General features: G+C 43.5%; 1 protein-coding gene across 1 annotated transcript in view; it reads left to right on the top strand.

Annotated features, from left to right (window-relative positions):
* The window catches only part of LOC147734878 (alpha-N-acetylgalactosamine-specific lectin-like), a 118,323-nt gene that overhangs the window by 2,412 nt on the left and 98,753 nt on the right, over positions 1-17,158 (top strand). The window contains exons 2-3 of the mRNA XM_086953090.1: positions 6,071-6,118; positions 14,061-14,218. Of these exons, the coding sequence (XP_086809216.1) occupies positions 6,076-6,118; positions 14,061-14,218 (201 nt within the window). The 5' untranslated portion in view covers positions 6,071-6,075. The remainder of the gene's footprint in view (positions 1-6,070; positions 6,119-14,060; positions 14,219-17,158) is intronic.

Here is a 17,158-nt window from a genome sequence, read left to right as displayed (position 1 = left end):
TGCTAGGATAATTATTGCCACCCAACTCTGAATTTTATCGCGGAGATAGCATGCTATCAGCAACGCTTATCTCCACACCGATAAAATTCAGAGCGCAAGCTGCCTAACTGCGTGATTATCACTGGAAATCCAGCAATAATCACACAACTTTAGAAGATAGCTTGCTGATACGGCCACACATACTTAGCCATGATATCCACCTTCTACAGGATATCATGGCTAAGTCAGTGTCAAAGCAGGCGTAAGGAAAGTAGCGATAACAGAGGTTATCGCTACTTCTCCTGTCACTATGCTGCTTTGCGTGATGCTTGATAATAGGAGAAATGACGCTTAGCAACATTTCTCCCGTTATCCTATTAGAGATGCAAATCTGGGCGTTGAGGAAAAGTGTGAAGAAGCATGGATTCACGCGTTAGCGTGCCCTTGCTAATAGGGCGGTAAAATTATCGCCGCTTTTCGGTCAAAAACAGCTGCAAAAGCAGCAATAATTTTTTTAAGCCGCCTTGTTGATATGCCCCGTAGTCTTTAACTCATCTCCGGCCTCTTAAATCCAGGTCCGGACACTTCCTGCCCATTTATCCCACTCTTGTAATTTCCTGCTTTCTCCATTTGTGATGCTTTGTCCGTCTTTTTCTATCTCCTCCTTTCTTCAATATGTGTTTCCTTCTTGCTATCAGTAAAAATCTGATGCAATGAAATAAGTGCTCATCCCCAAACATAAGTGCACTCACCCTCACCCACCAGCTCAAATTAAGCTCTGTTTGTGTCACATGGCAAGACATTGCACTTGAGTTCTAAGGTTTAAAACTCCCTTCTGAAGCATTCTCCTAGTAGCCCAGATACAGAATTAGCAATCCTCATGCTTCATGGACATCACTTAGGCAAAGCAAGTTCTGGCAGCCCAGCTCATGCAAAGTCTATGTGATGCATTTAGCTAATGTATGCACTTTCTTATAAAATATAAAACCAGACAGAGGCATGTTAAGAAGGGCCCAGGGTACCAGCCTCTCATGGGGTCCCCTGATAGAGCCAGCTCTGTTATGCAGAGAGTCTTGCCCTGGTGACCTTGAATACCTCTTAAACAGATTGTTTCAAATACTGTTTCCCTTGAATTTATCTTTAATGTGTGTGATGTGTGAGCCTATTACAGGCATTTTCTAGAGAAATGTTGTATTTATGTTTAATATAGGGATTCTTCTGGATAGCCTTATTGGTTATGCAGTCGTGGTGGATGGATTAGCAGCCTTTTGAAGGGCGGTCTACGTTGTATATGTACACAGAATGTAAATGCTCCAAGGTCCCCTATAAGAAGATGTAGCATTGGCATTACTCACTCACTGAGTGCCCCATCATGCATAGATTCTGTTAGACCAGACCCCCTTAGGGTTTGTCCCCAACCAACATTTTCCCTGCCTCCGTCCATTTTTCTGATCTTGTTTTTGCTGGTATTAGGACTCCGACCACTTTACCACGGCTAACCAATGTTAAAGTGCTTGTGCTCGCTCCACTAAACGTAGTAATATTGGTTCTTCCCCAATTGGCATATTTAATATACCTATAAGGCTCTAGTAATTTGGTACCTGTTGTACACAGGGCCAGTAAATTGAATGCTATTAGTGGGCCTACAGCTGATGGTGCCACCCACGTAAGTATCCCTTTCACCACGACTTAGGCCTGCCATTGCAGACCCTGTATATGCATTTTACACTGATATGTCGACCTGGCAAAACAACCCTTTTGCCAGGACCTAGCCATCCCTTTTTATACATATAAGTCACCTCAGGGGTCGGCCCTGGAAACCACAAATGGCAGGATGCAATGTATTTAATGGCAGGGCATGTACTTTTAGGTTTTACATGTCTTGGTAGTGAAACCCCCCCAAAGTCATTTTTCGCCATTTTTTAAGTGTGATTTCCGATTGGGAAGAGATTCGACCTACAAGTCTGGTGTAACTGGAATCACAAAGCTACCTTGTGAGAAGTTGACCTGGTATATGCTGCCCACTAATTAAAGTGGGACCCTTGCACGAGTCCAAACGACCCTTATTGATGATTAGGTCAAAGACAACCTTTAAAGAAAGCTATCCTAGTGGTAGCTGTGGAGTGCAGCTTTCAGGCTAAGTCTCAAAGGAATGTAAAGCAGCTTGTTTTACCAGATTAGAACCTCCTGAATAACCAAATTAAAGGAGAACCACACAAGAGATATATAAGGTATATGTATTTATTACTAAGCACTCTCTACTAACATCTTTATGAGATTAGAGCACAAATCACACAATATGAAATCACTAGCACAACAGTAAATAGCACAATACAAGTGTGCTCCAGGGGGAGACCAAACCATATACTAAGAAAGTGGAATAAAAACCATGACTTAACTAGACAGAGTGCCTAGAGCATGTTGAATTGCTGGGACCCCAAGGAACCACCCAAAGTAGTGACACAGGGAACCCACGGGCCGGTGCAGTGTGAGAACACAGGCGCGAGCTCTGTACAACTCTATGGGAAAGTCGTGGTTGGAAAATTAAAGATTAAGGATACTTCGGAGAGGACTTCAAGCAAACCCTTTGAAATATAGAAGGTTCTAAGGCCCACACCCTTGTGAGTATCGGGTGCTTCAGGTGAGATGACTGGGAGCGTGACTCTGCAGCCACGGGGACCAGGAGACGTCGAAGACAACCAAAGTCCATAGGTGAGCTGTCCCATGAAGGATGTTGAGTGCTGAGGGGTTACTGTCCAGATTGAACACCAACAAACCTTGGCAAATGCAACCAATGCAGGCAGATGAAAGCTGGCCTGGTGTGGACCAGCAAGGTCCAGGGGACTCTTCAAGCTCTGGGGAGTCAGGGCACATCTGGAGCAACCAGGAAAGCCCAGGAGAAGTCAAAGTTACCTTCACAGAGACCCACAGGCCAACGGACCAGGGATCGCAAAGGTTCACCGGGCTGAATCACAAAATACCAGCCCACGGAACACTCGTGGAGTGTAGGCCAGAAATCTTCAGTGCAATTACTGCTCAGGGTAAGGGCTTAACGTAGCTCAAAGACCAGCCTCAGGGATTGCCAAAAAGCATATACTGCAGCAAAAGTACACTGTGCACAGGGGTTTGGGTTGCACGGTCCCCACGAGGGATACTGGTCTCAGAATTGCTGAGAGGGCAGATCAACCTCAGGGATACTCAGGATCCTAACTCCTGTGTTGCAGGAATCTTTGGAGTCCTCAGGAGCTCTGTTAGATGCAAATCGCTCAGATGCATTAAGGTGCCTGTAGCGCAGGGGAGTAACTCCTTTACTCCAAGGGAGATTCTACAGTCATCCAGCACAGTGCTAATCGTCAAAGTACTTGGTTTCTGCTTGCAGGGTTTAGTCCAGGTAAAATCTAAAGTCCTGTAGTCAGGGTTCCTTCTTTATACCCAAGGAAAGGACAAACTCTGGGGACCCACCTATGGGAGGGTCAGGTCAAAGGAGTGTTTACAGCCATGTCCTTTGTCCAGTTACGCACCAGAGCAGGAGCAAATGGCTCCTGCAAAGGGTTTGAACTGGGCTATGCACAGGGACTAAACACCCAGTGGTACCTAGTAGTCAAGGGAGTGAGTTAATCGTCTGGAATCACAATGTAAGTGCAGTACAAATAACACCCAAAGGAGCACACCATGCACGTTTTTCAAATATAGAATTGGCCACGTTAGGGCTCAAGGACATTTGGAAAAATTCCCATCAGAAGCCATACTGTACTGCCCTCTTTTGCATCATTTGGGATCTCCTTGCCCAGGAGACAAAACAAAACGGCCGGTCAGATGGTACCGTTGCCGAGATGGATATGTGAGAGGAGAGTATCACATGATTTAGTGGCGACTGAAAAAAGCAGTGGAAAGTGGAAAGGGTGAAAAGTGAGTGATTGTAAAATTAGGTGAACTGGGTAGAAAACGAAGGATTTATTAGTGTCTCCCAGTCCCTAAGGTTAAAAGACAAGTGCAAATGCGGTTTTAGAAATAATATCCGCACTCAGTAGTGGTCGACATGTTTCTGCATTAGGTGAAAAAGATTTTTCATGCATTCCTCAGGACCAGACATTTCAAGACTACTGCTTTTAGTGAAAAGTAATTATTAAAAGATATCACCTGCAAAGGCCAGGTTGTGTGCTCAACCAAGTACTGTTATCGCACCGCATCACAGCATAGGATCCACAGAGAAAAACAAAAACAAAATGGGAGAACATGAGTATGTCATTTTCCCACGGTTTATGCACAGGGACACCAAATATGCCCCTAGTGCAGACTTCAAACAGTCTCAGAGTGCACCCACCCAGCCCCATTACACTAAATCCTGTCTGGGAGGTGGTCACACCTCCCTGTGACAGGAAACCTATTGTCAAGCCTTCTCCTACTCGAGCTTGGCTCAGCAGCAGGAGGGCAGACTCGTGTCTGTGGCTGGCAGCATGCATTTTGTGATGCCGAGATTGAGAATGCTGCTGCCAGGTGTACCTGTGTGTCGCATATTTCCCTTTAGGAGGGTGGAATCATACCTCCCCTGCCGGTTACTGGCAAGGAGGTATGATTCCAAGGTGTTTGACACATAACATGTTTCCAAGCAGCCGTTTTAACGTTAGCATTTACCGCAAGGTTATAATGCACTTAAATATATATGGTTGGCAGCATCACAAACAACCCCGGAAAATAGGTTCCGAAGGCTGCAAAGGAGCCCTGCTCGTGCAGGACCACCCTCTTACATAAAACCCAGCACCCTGCCTTCAGGATTGATAAGGCCTGCCATAGAGGTTTATATGTGCAGTAATATAGGATAGATACAGTGAACCTAAATATAAGTAAGGGGTGCATGCACCACCTTACGCAGACTGCAGTAGCAAACCTATGGTGGCAGTTTGAATGGTCTCTCAGGGGTGGCACAATACATGCTACAGTCCCAGGGAGGCCTCTGGGGTACCTATGCCCTAGGTACAAAGTGTACCATATACTAGGGACTGATAAGGGTACCCCAGTATCCAAACTGGAGTGTATCTAAAGTACATGCAATCAATTTAGAGTAAAAGCAGCTTGACTGGGGTCCTCCTGGATAGCAGGATCGCAGTCAGTCTAAGTTGAAAACAGTAAAACATCAGCAAAAAGTGGGGGTAACTATAAGAAGCAGATCGTACTCTCCTACAAAGTGACCTCCTCTTCTATCACGACGTCAAGTTACCACACCTTTTCTACCACCACTTGAAGTTACCACATCTCTTCTACTACCATTCAAGCTACCATACCCCCTCTTCAACCACCTCTGACAATTGTTCTTTCGATCCATATTTTCGGTCAGCGCTTAGCCTGCAGTCACTCTCCACACCTCTCATGTGTTATAGTTTTCTTCACACTGATCCCAGCCTCAAAGGGGCTGTTTCTTTTATGAACGGTTTGCTGGAAGCTGGCTAAAATGAGTTTTCCCCTCAGAATTTTCTTCAGCCCAAAAAAGACCAACTGAACCTTTCCTGCTCCAAATATAATAGCTCACACGTATAGGCCTTTTCTTCCCTAAGGGCTGATTCTGCTGATGAGGTAATAAATGACCATGCACAGACGTATGCTGAGGCAGTGCCAACATTTAAAAGATATTTTTTGTTCTCTAAGCACCCAGGTTTACACCACAGAAACATGGTTGTCATTTGGAGCCAAGGGTAGCACAAACTACACCTGCCTTGCCCTTAGCTATCCATGACACTGTATCAGCTACCCCTGTTCTTACGGTCATTAAAAATCAGAGGCACAAAAAGATAGTGAACAGGGTTCTAAAAGGCCTCACTCTAGTTTCCTGTCCTTGTCCTTTCCAAAACTACCCTACAATGCAAAACAATTTTGAACTGGGCGCCTTTCTAATAGCTCAGAACATGACATTACCTTTTAAGTGCTAGGGGCTTCTTTACAAGACCCTTGAACCACCAGAACGTCACTTTTCCTATGTCAAAAATAATGCAAAAGTGGTGCAAGAGTCCTGTAAATAAGCCCCTAGGTTTTTATTGCGCTGTACAGCAAAACCATAACAAATAACTAATTTCTTTCCTTTATTTTTCCTTTTCAGAAACCATGATGACATTTATCCTGCTACTTAGTTTGTTGGCAGTGGGAGGTTTGTTACAATTTTTTTAATGTAGCTTATTTTCTATCAAGTGATTTGTTAAATGAACTATTTGCATCATTCAGGTACAGCAATATTTAAGCAGTTAATATCTGTTAGACTGTGGGGCGCTGATGAAAGGGAAGGTGTCTCTCCACCCTTGGGTTGAGTGTCTCTTCTAGTGATCTATGAAGTCTGATGTTGCTAGTGCCCGGAAGGGGTGTTTCTACTGTGTCATTGGGAGTGGGAGGGGGTGGGGTGTCAATGATGGAGCATATCTGCCTTCAGAGGGGCCCCATGCAGCCTAAAACCTATATCTGTGAGGTATGAAAACCTGAGGGGCCACACATCACGTTCTCGAGGGGGCCCTTTCATTTCGCATTATACAACTGACCAGTCTTATCTGTTGCAGGAGTATACTGCGCTTGGAGCTTAGGTTTAGGTATTAAGGGCTAGTCCTGCGTCTGCCAAACCAGTGATTCCAAGTTCTGGCTCACCACTGAAAAAGAACTCCAGAGTGGGATTGTTGGTGGTCAAACATATTCATCTTACAACAAAGGGTCTGGAAAGTCATCTATGCGGGACATCTTTAATCTCTTTTTACAGGCCCCAGGATTTATCTGCCCATTTTTATTAACTCACCTCTTCATCCCTTCTAACTTTTGATTGGCGGAGCTACATGCAGACGCTTACAACAGAGAGAGGGTATTAAGTATACAGGAAGTATGGGCGCTCAGACAGTATTAGCGTAAATATTACAGTTGTCAAAGTTACTGGTGCTGGCAGGGAGGGGGGACCCAACAAACCCCTCAATTTAAATGTGAAAAGATTCACACCTAAGACTTAAAAACAAAATCCTGCGCACTCAAATTTAATATAACAAGTAGAATACTACTAAATGTAATTTGAAATAGACAAATGTCCAACGTTGATTCCTGGAGTGTGGTGTATATCTCCTTTATTAGATCATCACATCAATGGTAATTTTGCAGCCAGCCGACACGTGTTTCGTTATAGGTCTGTACAATCACAGATGCTATAACTCTTCAGGGCTCGATAGCTGGATCCTATTTATTAGGGCCCACGTCCGGTGATGATTCCAACCCGGCAGGGTAACCATATAATGAGAAGGTGATAGGGTAAAGTCTATCCGATATTTTCTATTCACAATGTGGTAGACGCCAGTAATTTCCACGCGCCTTCAAAAGTTCAATGCCATAAAGCGTAAGCGTTACTCCGAAAGTGACCACATGGATACGTGTGGTATTTTGTTTCATGGGGTCTAAACACCCTCCCTGCACTGGCGTCCCGGACCCGGAAGTGACACTTCCGTGTCCACGGACACGGGTCAAATTACCATTGATGTGATGATCTAATAAAGGAGCTATACATCACACTCCAGGAATCAACGTTGGACATTTGTCTATTTCAAATTACATTTAGTAGTATTCTACTTGTTATATTAAATTTGAGTGCGCAGGATTTTGTGTCTACATGCAGACGCTGTTCAAGGGGAAGACGGTTAGTGACGCAATGTTTGCTCATGCAGTCCGGCTGGAAATTAGGCTCTCATCTTGGCCAATCACAGGCATGCACATGTCATGTCGTTGGAGGGAGGCTGGCAATCACTGTCCTTCCGCATGCAGTGTGAATGTAATGGAGAAAGATGGCGGCATTACCCATGAAAAGTACGGAGTTCTGCTCTTACGCTTGCACAGCCAAGTACTCCCTCAACTGCTTAATGCCTGATTGTTTAATTAGTAAAAAAAAATCTCTGCCCAGAAGCCCGCAGCCAGTGCAATTAAGCATTGGTGCACTTAATATCAAGGCTGCATGGTCTTCAATCCACCTCATCCCTTTTTAATGCACTACCAGACACTCCCTACCCCTTCATTCCACCATTGCAGGTTCCTGTTTTCTCCCTTAATAACTTTTGTTTGTCTTGCTCTTCCTTTTGCCTTTCCGATTTGGGTATTTTTATCTTCCTTGCTCTCAGGCAGTTATGTGATGTGGGATAATAAGTGCCAGTACTCAAAAATGAATGCTGGCTTCTCACACCGGCAACCACCGGCTCAAATTAAGCACTGCCCGAATCGAACTACCAGCCTCAGTCATGAACAGAGGAGGCAGGCACCAAGACCAGATAATATAATGTTGTCAATCCTGACAGATTTGTGTAGTGCCTACTGCTGCCTTTTTCCCTTCCAGGGTCTGAGCTGGAAGTGAAGAGACCTGGGAGCCTCTCTAAGCACTCGGAACCGGATCGCTCCTACCCTCTAAAGCTTCAATAGTTCAAAAAAAGGGAAAACATTCCACAACTTTGCCCACTCCTAAACCAAACCAGTCATGAGACCTGTCACTCATGATCCTGTCCTGAACACCTCACGCAGATCCTCCCCACCCTCGGCCCCTCTTGTGCTCCGGAAGCCTTAGGTGCTCTGTAGAAATGTTTTCTCTATTTTACAAATCAGCTGCTCCATGAGACTCATTCTGAAAGAATGAAAACCCCTTGTCCCCACTTTGAATCATATCTCCCATGAGCTTATGTGAGTGCTGCTCGACACACCCTAGAGGAGTTTCTTTCACCCTTCAATCCTCTGTAGTGTCAGTCATTGTACTCATTCATCTTTTTACCATAGACCCTTTCAACGTTCCATTTCATCGGTGCATCAGTCAGTCATAATTATTCAGTTGATAGAAATTCATATATGCATAAAAGACATAACAAAGCCATGTATCATGTTTAAAATATCAAAGATGTGTCAATATACCGCTTAAAAGAAATTTCCACTAAAACATGCTTATAAAAATGTTGGAAATACTACAATATGCAAAAAGGTACAATTTAATTACGTTTCTCTGGTAATTCATCAAGGTTGCCCCCACACACTTCTATCACCAGAGTATGATATGCAGTTATTTCCCCACCATTTTTCTCAGTCTACCAGCCGCAGAGATGAATTTATACACCATTAAAGAGGTGTATTGGGATGGTCAGCAGTAGTTGGTGCACAGCGGGCTGACATACCCTAACATTTTGGATCCTCAAGAGTGGGAGTGAAAACCTTTTCCTAGGAATAACATATAACTTGTGAAAGAAAAAGAAATGAAGTGTGGTGGGAGTTGTATTTAAGTAAGGGTGAGTATGCATGTATCACTAGCAATAAGGCTGCCAATACAGTATAAGGTCCAGTAAAGATTTTAATACATTAGCCTCTGGCTCAACCCTTGGTAGCTGGCTGCAAGCAGGTAGACTTAATCCAGGAGACAGGTATGTAATCAATTTTAAAACACAGATAAAGTAAATAAGTATGCCACATCGCAATTAAAATCCCACACCAATTTATAAATATAGGAAATGTTTTTATCTTCAAAATAAAACCAAACAACAATAATCCAATATAGGGAACCGGATATATACATTTTTAAAGATTAAACACATTCTAAGTCTTAAAAACATACAGCGTCAACCTGGGACATCTGGTCGCACTTAACCGGGACAAAGTCAAAGTATGAATCCAACTGCAATGTAAGGTAAGTAAATGCTTTATTGTACAGTTAATAAAAACCATTACAAATAGCTATTAGTAATAAAAGAAAATGATCAGTTAAAGGAAAACAGTTAAAAAGCTCGGTCTAATACCATTAAAAGTGGGACAATGATCATCCAGCAATAAATACAGGTAGATTTCTGTTTTAGATAAAAAATTGTGTGTATGTCCGAGCGCATGCTTTCGACAAGTGGGTTTTTCTATATCCTCCGCTCCCCTTCTGACCGGCTTCTCCCAGAGTGTTTGTGCTTCATGGGGAAGGTACTTTAATGTTCTTGGTCAATATGGGTCTCTTACCCGGTCTGAGGACTGGAGGCGGATGATGTTATATAGGTGATGTCAATGTCCGCTTGTGCTCTCGTCATTTTAAGCCTGGTGTCTGCCAATCGTAGGTATTTTACCAGTCGGCAGGCCATTTGCACGTCGTCTCCTCTAAAACAGCTCAAGACTGCTTCTCTGCAAGACCTGATTCCTTTGTTTACAAACAAGGGTCTCAATAGGTTCTTCCGGTCTTGCTGCAGCTCTTTGCAGATGGTTATGAGATGTGTGATATTTTCCTCATGCATTCCGCACAGGCAGCATTTTGCTGGTTTTGATGGTCGCAGCCATGGGGCCATGTGGCCCGCTGCTGATAACACTCCTAGTCGTAGTTTTAAAAAGGATTCTTTTGTTGTTTTGGAGAAACTGTTCACTAGGTACGCCTGAGGAGTAAGTTTGTTGTATGTTTGCACAGTCAGCCAGCCATGTGCTCTCTTGGCTAATGAGGCTTTGTCTTGCAAGAGGGATTCTTCCTTGACTATTTTATTAATAGTTTTTTTGAAACCTGACGGGCTCCCTTGAAGGTCCCATAGCTGCCTTGCCCCAAGATGATTGATGGCATCCTCCAGGAAATGTCTTGCAGGACAGTCATTTTTGCTTTGTAGATCTTTCCAGAGGAGTGCGTTAAGGGTATTTTCTTCTCCTCTGCTTATCTTGTGCCAGGTCTTAAGGTAAGTTCCCTTTCGTGCAAGTTCTTCTTTGGCCACCCCAAATTCTAGGCGGATCTGCGCCGGTGAAGTGTATTTCGGAAGACTGAACATGATCCGCATTGCTTTTGAGACTACTCTGTTCAGGGTTCCCGTATCCCTCCCTCTCATTGCTTCACTTCCATATGTGATTGATGGAATCAGCTTGGCTTGAATCACTTGTAGGAGCGGAGCAAGGTTTGGGCCAATGATTTTGTTTTTGAGGTTCCTAAGTGATACTGCTATCATTAGGCCTCTCCTCTTGATCTCCTCCAGTTGTGGTTTGAAGCTACCCCTTTCGTCTATTGTCACTCCCAGGTAGCAATATTTATTTGTGATTTCCAATTTGTTCAAGTCCAAGTACCATCTGAATGGTAGTTTTTGCTTGCGATAATTAAGGGGCATGATTTTTGTTTTACTGTAGTTGATGCAGAGTTTATTAGCTTTAGAGTATTCCACAGTGATGTTGAGGAGCCGCTGTAGCCCAATCTGGGTCCGACTGATCAGCACCAGGTCGTCGGCGTGGAATAGGCAGGAAAGCTGTTTGCCCCCTAATTTTGGAGCGTGCGAATTGTTAGCATTAAGTTTTGTACAAAGGTCGGCCATAAAGAGGTTAAATAGGGTTGGCGCTAACACACAGCCTTGTTTTACTCCTGTGTGGGTTTGAATTTTCTTAGTTAGGTACTCTCCAGGGCCTAGTTTGACCTGGACCCACGTGTCGCTGTGTAGGAGAATTAGTTGGTTCAGTAGATCATCTGGGATGTTCATTCTTTTCAGTTTTTTCCACAACAGATTTCTATCTACCCGGTCGAATGCAGCACTATAGTCTATGAAGCAGAGGTACAAGGGATAGTTTTCCTCTTGGGCTGAGTCGATCAGTAGTGACAAGGCTAGGATGTTGGTAGATGTCCCCATGTTTTTCCTGAAGCCGGTTTGGTTAAACGGGATTGTTGAGGTTTCTTCTGCCCATAGAATTAGTTCCTGAAGTAGGAGGCCTGCGTAGTACTTTGCCTCATTGTCTAGAAGGGCTATTAACCGGTAACTGCAATGGAACCCTGGTTGGATATACTAAGCAGGAGGCCCTGGTCAAAATTTTACCTTCACACTTAGAAACTTTTCAGAATGATTTTCTCTCGACGGTGAGCAAGGCACTTCATCAAGCTGGATTCGTACCATGGCTTGACCCCACGTCGGGTCGGTCCACTTATAGAGCTTTTTACAAAAGTTGGTCCAAACTTCTGGAACATCTGCCTGTAGTTCCTCTTGAGGGTTCAAAGGGTTCAAAACACAAATCCAAAGGTCTAGAAACTCTGAGATGGTCTTGGAAGTTTGCTGCTACAGTTCCCACAATGCATCTGGCCAAATCCTTAAATCAACTGGACTCACCCCAGGCTGGGGACTTCTTGATGGAGATGGTGCAGGGAAGCACAGATAATCTGTTGCTTTCAGGGAGTCAACTCCTTAATCAGCAGGAGCAGTCCTTCAGGCTGCAATCCTTTGGGGTGCAGACCAGGGTTCCAGCAGGGCAGTCCTTCTTCTCCTTGTAGATTCAGGCAGCAAAGCCAAGTGACTATGCAGCTCTCACATATTTATTCAATGATCTGGAGCTACAAGCAGGGGGCACCCTTGCCCAATGAGGTGTAGGGTGCCACCCAAAAGCATTTCAGCTTCCTCCATAGTGTGGCATATTCTTGTCCCACAAAGCACTGAACATGTTTTCATTCACATGAAGAGTGGCTGTGTCACAATAACCCCACACCCCAGACCTATGGACCACAGCAGAGTAATATAGCCGAGCAACACTGAGCCATATAGATTTTCTTTTGGCATCCATCGGCCTGCACAAAATGCTTGGCAAGGGAATGAAGTAGGCCGTGGTTCACTTGTAGCACAAATGCACGAGGATGTGGCGGGCTGTATTAGGTATGGCACTTATGGGGATGTTCCAACCCCGTCAAAATGAAGCGAGGTTAAAGGGTGGGTGCAGGCCCTTTTCCTTTTTGTTTATAGCTAAATAATCTGGAGACCTCGCTGGATCTAGGTGAGACAGACACTCTCAGGGTGGGCTCGAGTAGACTCCCTGCTCTGGTATATGATGATTGTGTCCTGGGCCCATATTATGCAAACAACACATTTTCGTTCATTGCACCGGATGCAACTTTTTAAAGGTGCACCCAGCGCAATGAAGGGAAGTGCGCTGCATTTTGGTGAATGTGCTGCCCCCAGGGCAGGTGTTAACTCGTGCTGCCCTGGGGAAGCAGTTTCACGCGAAACACGGAGCGGCTGCTTTACAGCGGCACCATGTTTTCACTGTGCAGGTGGCACCCGCCTGCACCTTCCAAGGGGATTAGAGATCCTTTTGCAGGTGGGTGCAGTCAGTGATTTCACCCTCCTGCAAGGGGATGTCTGGGGGGTCTATGAGACCCCTCTTCACCCACCAGAGGGGTGCCATCAGGGGGCAGAGTGACAGTGCTTCACCTTTAAGGTGGCGCACTGTCAGTGTGCGTCCTGAAGGCTTTTTTGCCTCAGAGCCCACGTCGGTATTACGGCATAGACACGGAGGCAAGGCATGCCCCTAAGCAAATGAGGGAATGCCCCTTCAGATAGCGCTGGCAATTTATATGCTGTGGTACAGAAGGGGATGCACAAGCATCTGTGGCCCCTTTTGTAATACCAGAGTGCCCCGTGGGCACACAAAGTGGGCACAAATGCCCATTGGGCCCCCGAGGCACTCTGTATAATACTGCCCCTGATGTTCAGTACAAGGTTGAGCTTACAAGTCTTGTTAAACAAATTTGTCTCCTACATGAGCAAACTGGGACAGCAGATAAATGTTGCTAAATCTCACACCATCAATGTACCATTTGCCTGTCAGAAAGAAAGTGGATTATTGCTTGGGTTGGATGCGTTTCCACCACATGAAATAATGTTGCTGCTAACACAATGCAACTCAACCCAAGCATTAAAGCAAGGAAAGAATAGAGATTACATCCTGTCTAGCAATTCCTTCAATGATAAACTTGTTCAATTATGAAGGGTTCTTGTCAATGTTTGCTGTTTGTGGACAGAGAAGTCATTATTAAAAAAATACATCAAATCTTTGTTGAACAAATGTCTAATTCTGTAATGCCAGGAGAAATGCTTGGGAGATAGCGAACGTTCCATCGGATTTTAACAGATTTAATTACATGTAACTTCTTTTTGTATTATGACGTGTGGATGAGTGCTGAATAATTTGTTTTTAAATGGATATGATGCAACAATAATGTGGATTTAAGGAAGAGACTTCGGTTGGTATTTTATATTTTCCCATTACTGATTTAAAATGTTTACTGTTGAAGAGTGTTGTTCTATAACGTAAGACCCTCCCTCTCTGCTTTGTATTTTGAATATTACTAGGTAACTGTCAGAACACGACAACGCAGACACCAACTTCAAAAATAAATGCCAATGAAAGGTGTCTCTGTGTTCAAGGCTCCTGTGATCACGGATGGGTGCAGTATAAGAATGCTTGCTACAAGCGATTCAATGACATAGTGTCTTGGCCGGAGGCAGAGGTAAGAGTTCCATGCATGCTCTAATAAATACAAAGGCTCTTATTTACTAAGGTTTTACATGGATTCTTGCTAAATGAATTTACTTACCAATTTAAAGGCACGCAGATGCAGTGCTAAACTACCTAAAGGTGCAACCTTTAGTAAAAATGGGCCACAATCTATTGAGGATAATGATCGATGCTAATCACATCTCCATGGGCCCAATTCACATAATGAACTTAAGACTCAATCCTAAACTTACTACTAATTTGGTATTCACAGAATGCACTTACTACTTTTGGCATTCACAGAATGCACTTACTACTTTTGGTATTCCCAAAAGTTAGGATTTTGTCTTAAGTCTGTCTTGACAAAATCCTAACTTCTGTGAATACCAAAAGTAGTAAGTGCATTCTGTGAATACCAAAATAGTAGTAAGTTTAGGATTGAGTCTTAAGCTCATTCTGTGAATCGGGCCCCTAGTCCTTTATATAATGCCTTGTAACCTATTACAATGCTATAAATATGTTTTATTAATAATGATGACCGTTTATGAATGTTCTATCTGCATTCCAAGTTTGCATATTAGTGATGCCCACTACTGCCATTAGTATGGTAAGATTTATGAGACTAGTTCAATATGTGGTGTGTGTAGGCGTAATTTTTATACAGTTTCCCAAGCTACTGTCATGAAGACAATAGTGTTTCAGCACCTTTGGGCTTATCTCTAAATTCCCTGCAATTAAACTTTTTAGGCGCCCGAGGAATCAAGAGGAATTGACAACATCCGCAAGTTCAATTTACAGGGTAACCCATTTGGCTACACACTGAAAACCTAAATTGATAGATGAGATTAAATGTGGGTTTATTACAAATCCAAAGCCACACTAACATACACAAACCTCAGAAATATATTGTAAAGCTACAAAAACACACCAGCAGACCAACTTGTATAACAAAGTTCAGTCTCAATAGCATGAAGAATACAAGAAATTCAGTAATAGCATTAGCATTTCAGAAGGTAAGGAAAATAATTTGATGGTCAGGATACGATATGAGGTCACCTTGCCAATTATGCATGCAGACATCTAGATAGTTTAAAGTAAATCCAACCTAGACAACAATAAATGGGAATACCATAATCAGATCAAGTAAAGTAGGAAAAAGACCTCTGAGCAACTGACTCGGTAATCAAGGATAAACATTCTAAGTGACATTAACTAGTTCCAAATGACATCAAGTCATGGAATACCACAGTATGAGCATTGTAGAACTTCTGGAGAAGTTCTCCAAAATAAATAATTTTATATAGCATAAAGCCACACAACGGAGATATCGCAGGGAGGTCTGTACCTCTCCAAGTCTAAGGGGAATCTGCCTAAACTGAAAATATGACCATCTGTTAAACTCCACAGAACATTTGAGAGTCTTAATTCATGAGCCCCTCTACTTTTACCCTTCTCACTGTGAAACTTTGCACCCTCTATTACTACTCCAATCTCCTGGTCTCTGCATCAGAAATGCTGTTGGATTATTCCAGTCTCCAGATATCATGTGAATGGTGCTACTCCCTTTGTTTGTTAGTGCCTCTCGTCCTTGCCAGTGTTCTTCTCTGAGCCTCACAATCTTCCATACACAATCTTCCTTTCACTAAGTAATGAATGCCTTGAGACTGCACCTGCAAGGGGGAGAACATGCAAAGCAAACAACTTTCGCTTTGAAGGTTAAACGTTAAATCCAAATGCTTCAGGCCTTTGGTCAAGCTAACATTGCAAAATACTTCAATGCACAACTGAATGCGCGATATATAGTCATAAAACAAATGCAGGGTACTATTTAACTGAATATGTGAATGTATTTGAACTAAAGAGTCACTTAATCTATACAAATGCAGATATAAACAAGAACAGCAAATAGGTATTAATATGAAGAAAACATTAGTATACACACTCATGGAAGTGTCTAGGTTATACAGCAAGTATCTCGGTCACGTGTACGACTTTACGTTAATGATAAAAAACACACAATTACATAGACCATGTGTGTATATATATGGCATGGTTAGAACATGAACGGGTGGTTCCAAAAGATGCTGCTCCAGTACAACTTTCGGTAAACAAGCATTGGCAACAACAATAGCTTTCAATTAGCACAGGAATTGCATCCTGAGTCAATGATAAGATCAGGAGTGGTCCGTTCTTAAGAGCAGAGAGCCTTTAATGCCGCTCTAAATGCGCAGGCCCCTAGTTGCCTGAGCTGATTTTTGCATGCTGAAGATGTCACAGCTCTGTGGGTGTGACCTTTTCAGCCTGGCAAAGCACTGGGAGGACTCATGATCAGGGGTAGCATTACTGATAGCCTGGAACCTTAGGGTTTTAAGCCCTGAAGTGCCGAAGGCAGAGCACCTTTCATTGTCACATTGTCACAAAATAGGTCGGGGCTAGCAAGCTTCACTGACCCTATGCCACTCTATGACAGATAGGGACTGCCGATTTCTCCATCCAATAAGTGACAACTGCAGTACCACTCCTGCAGAAGGCTCGAGGCCAAGATCTATGCTGCATCTGGTAAGTTCATTTTATTTTAATGTTTGATTTGTGCCTGCATATGTGCATGTACGAAAGTATGTGGATTTGTGAGTGTGTGCGGTGATATGTGTGTGCATGTGTGCTTGTAAATGGTGTGTGTATGTGTAAACACTTGTGAATGCATGTGGGTGTGAGTGTGCATGTAGATCGATGGATGCATGCCCTCCTCTACCTTTAATTACCAGCAACCAGTGGATAAGATCACATGCACCCTGTCACTCTCCCTTGCCAAGATACATTCATTCATCCACTGATTGACTCATGCTTCATTCACCAATTTACTCATGCACAGTAAAACATACTCACAAACTCCCAAAAGCACATAGAAGACAAATTTAAATTATATAGTTGAAAAAAAAAAAGTAGTCAGCGG

This window comes from Lissotriton vulgaris, chromosome 1_2, assembly GCF_964263255.1.
Source record: "Lissotriton vulgaris chromosome 1_2, aLisVul1.2, whole genome shotgun sequence".
Lineage (NCBI taxonomy): Eukaryota > Metazoa > Chordata > Amphibia > Caudata > Salamandridae > Lissotriton > Lissotriton vulgaris.
Note: the sequence above shows the minus strand (reverse complement) of the source record. Positions and strands in the feature narration are given on the sequence as shown.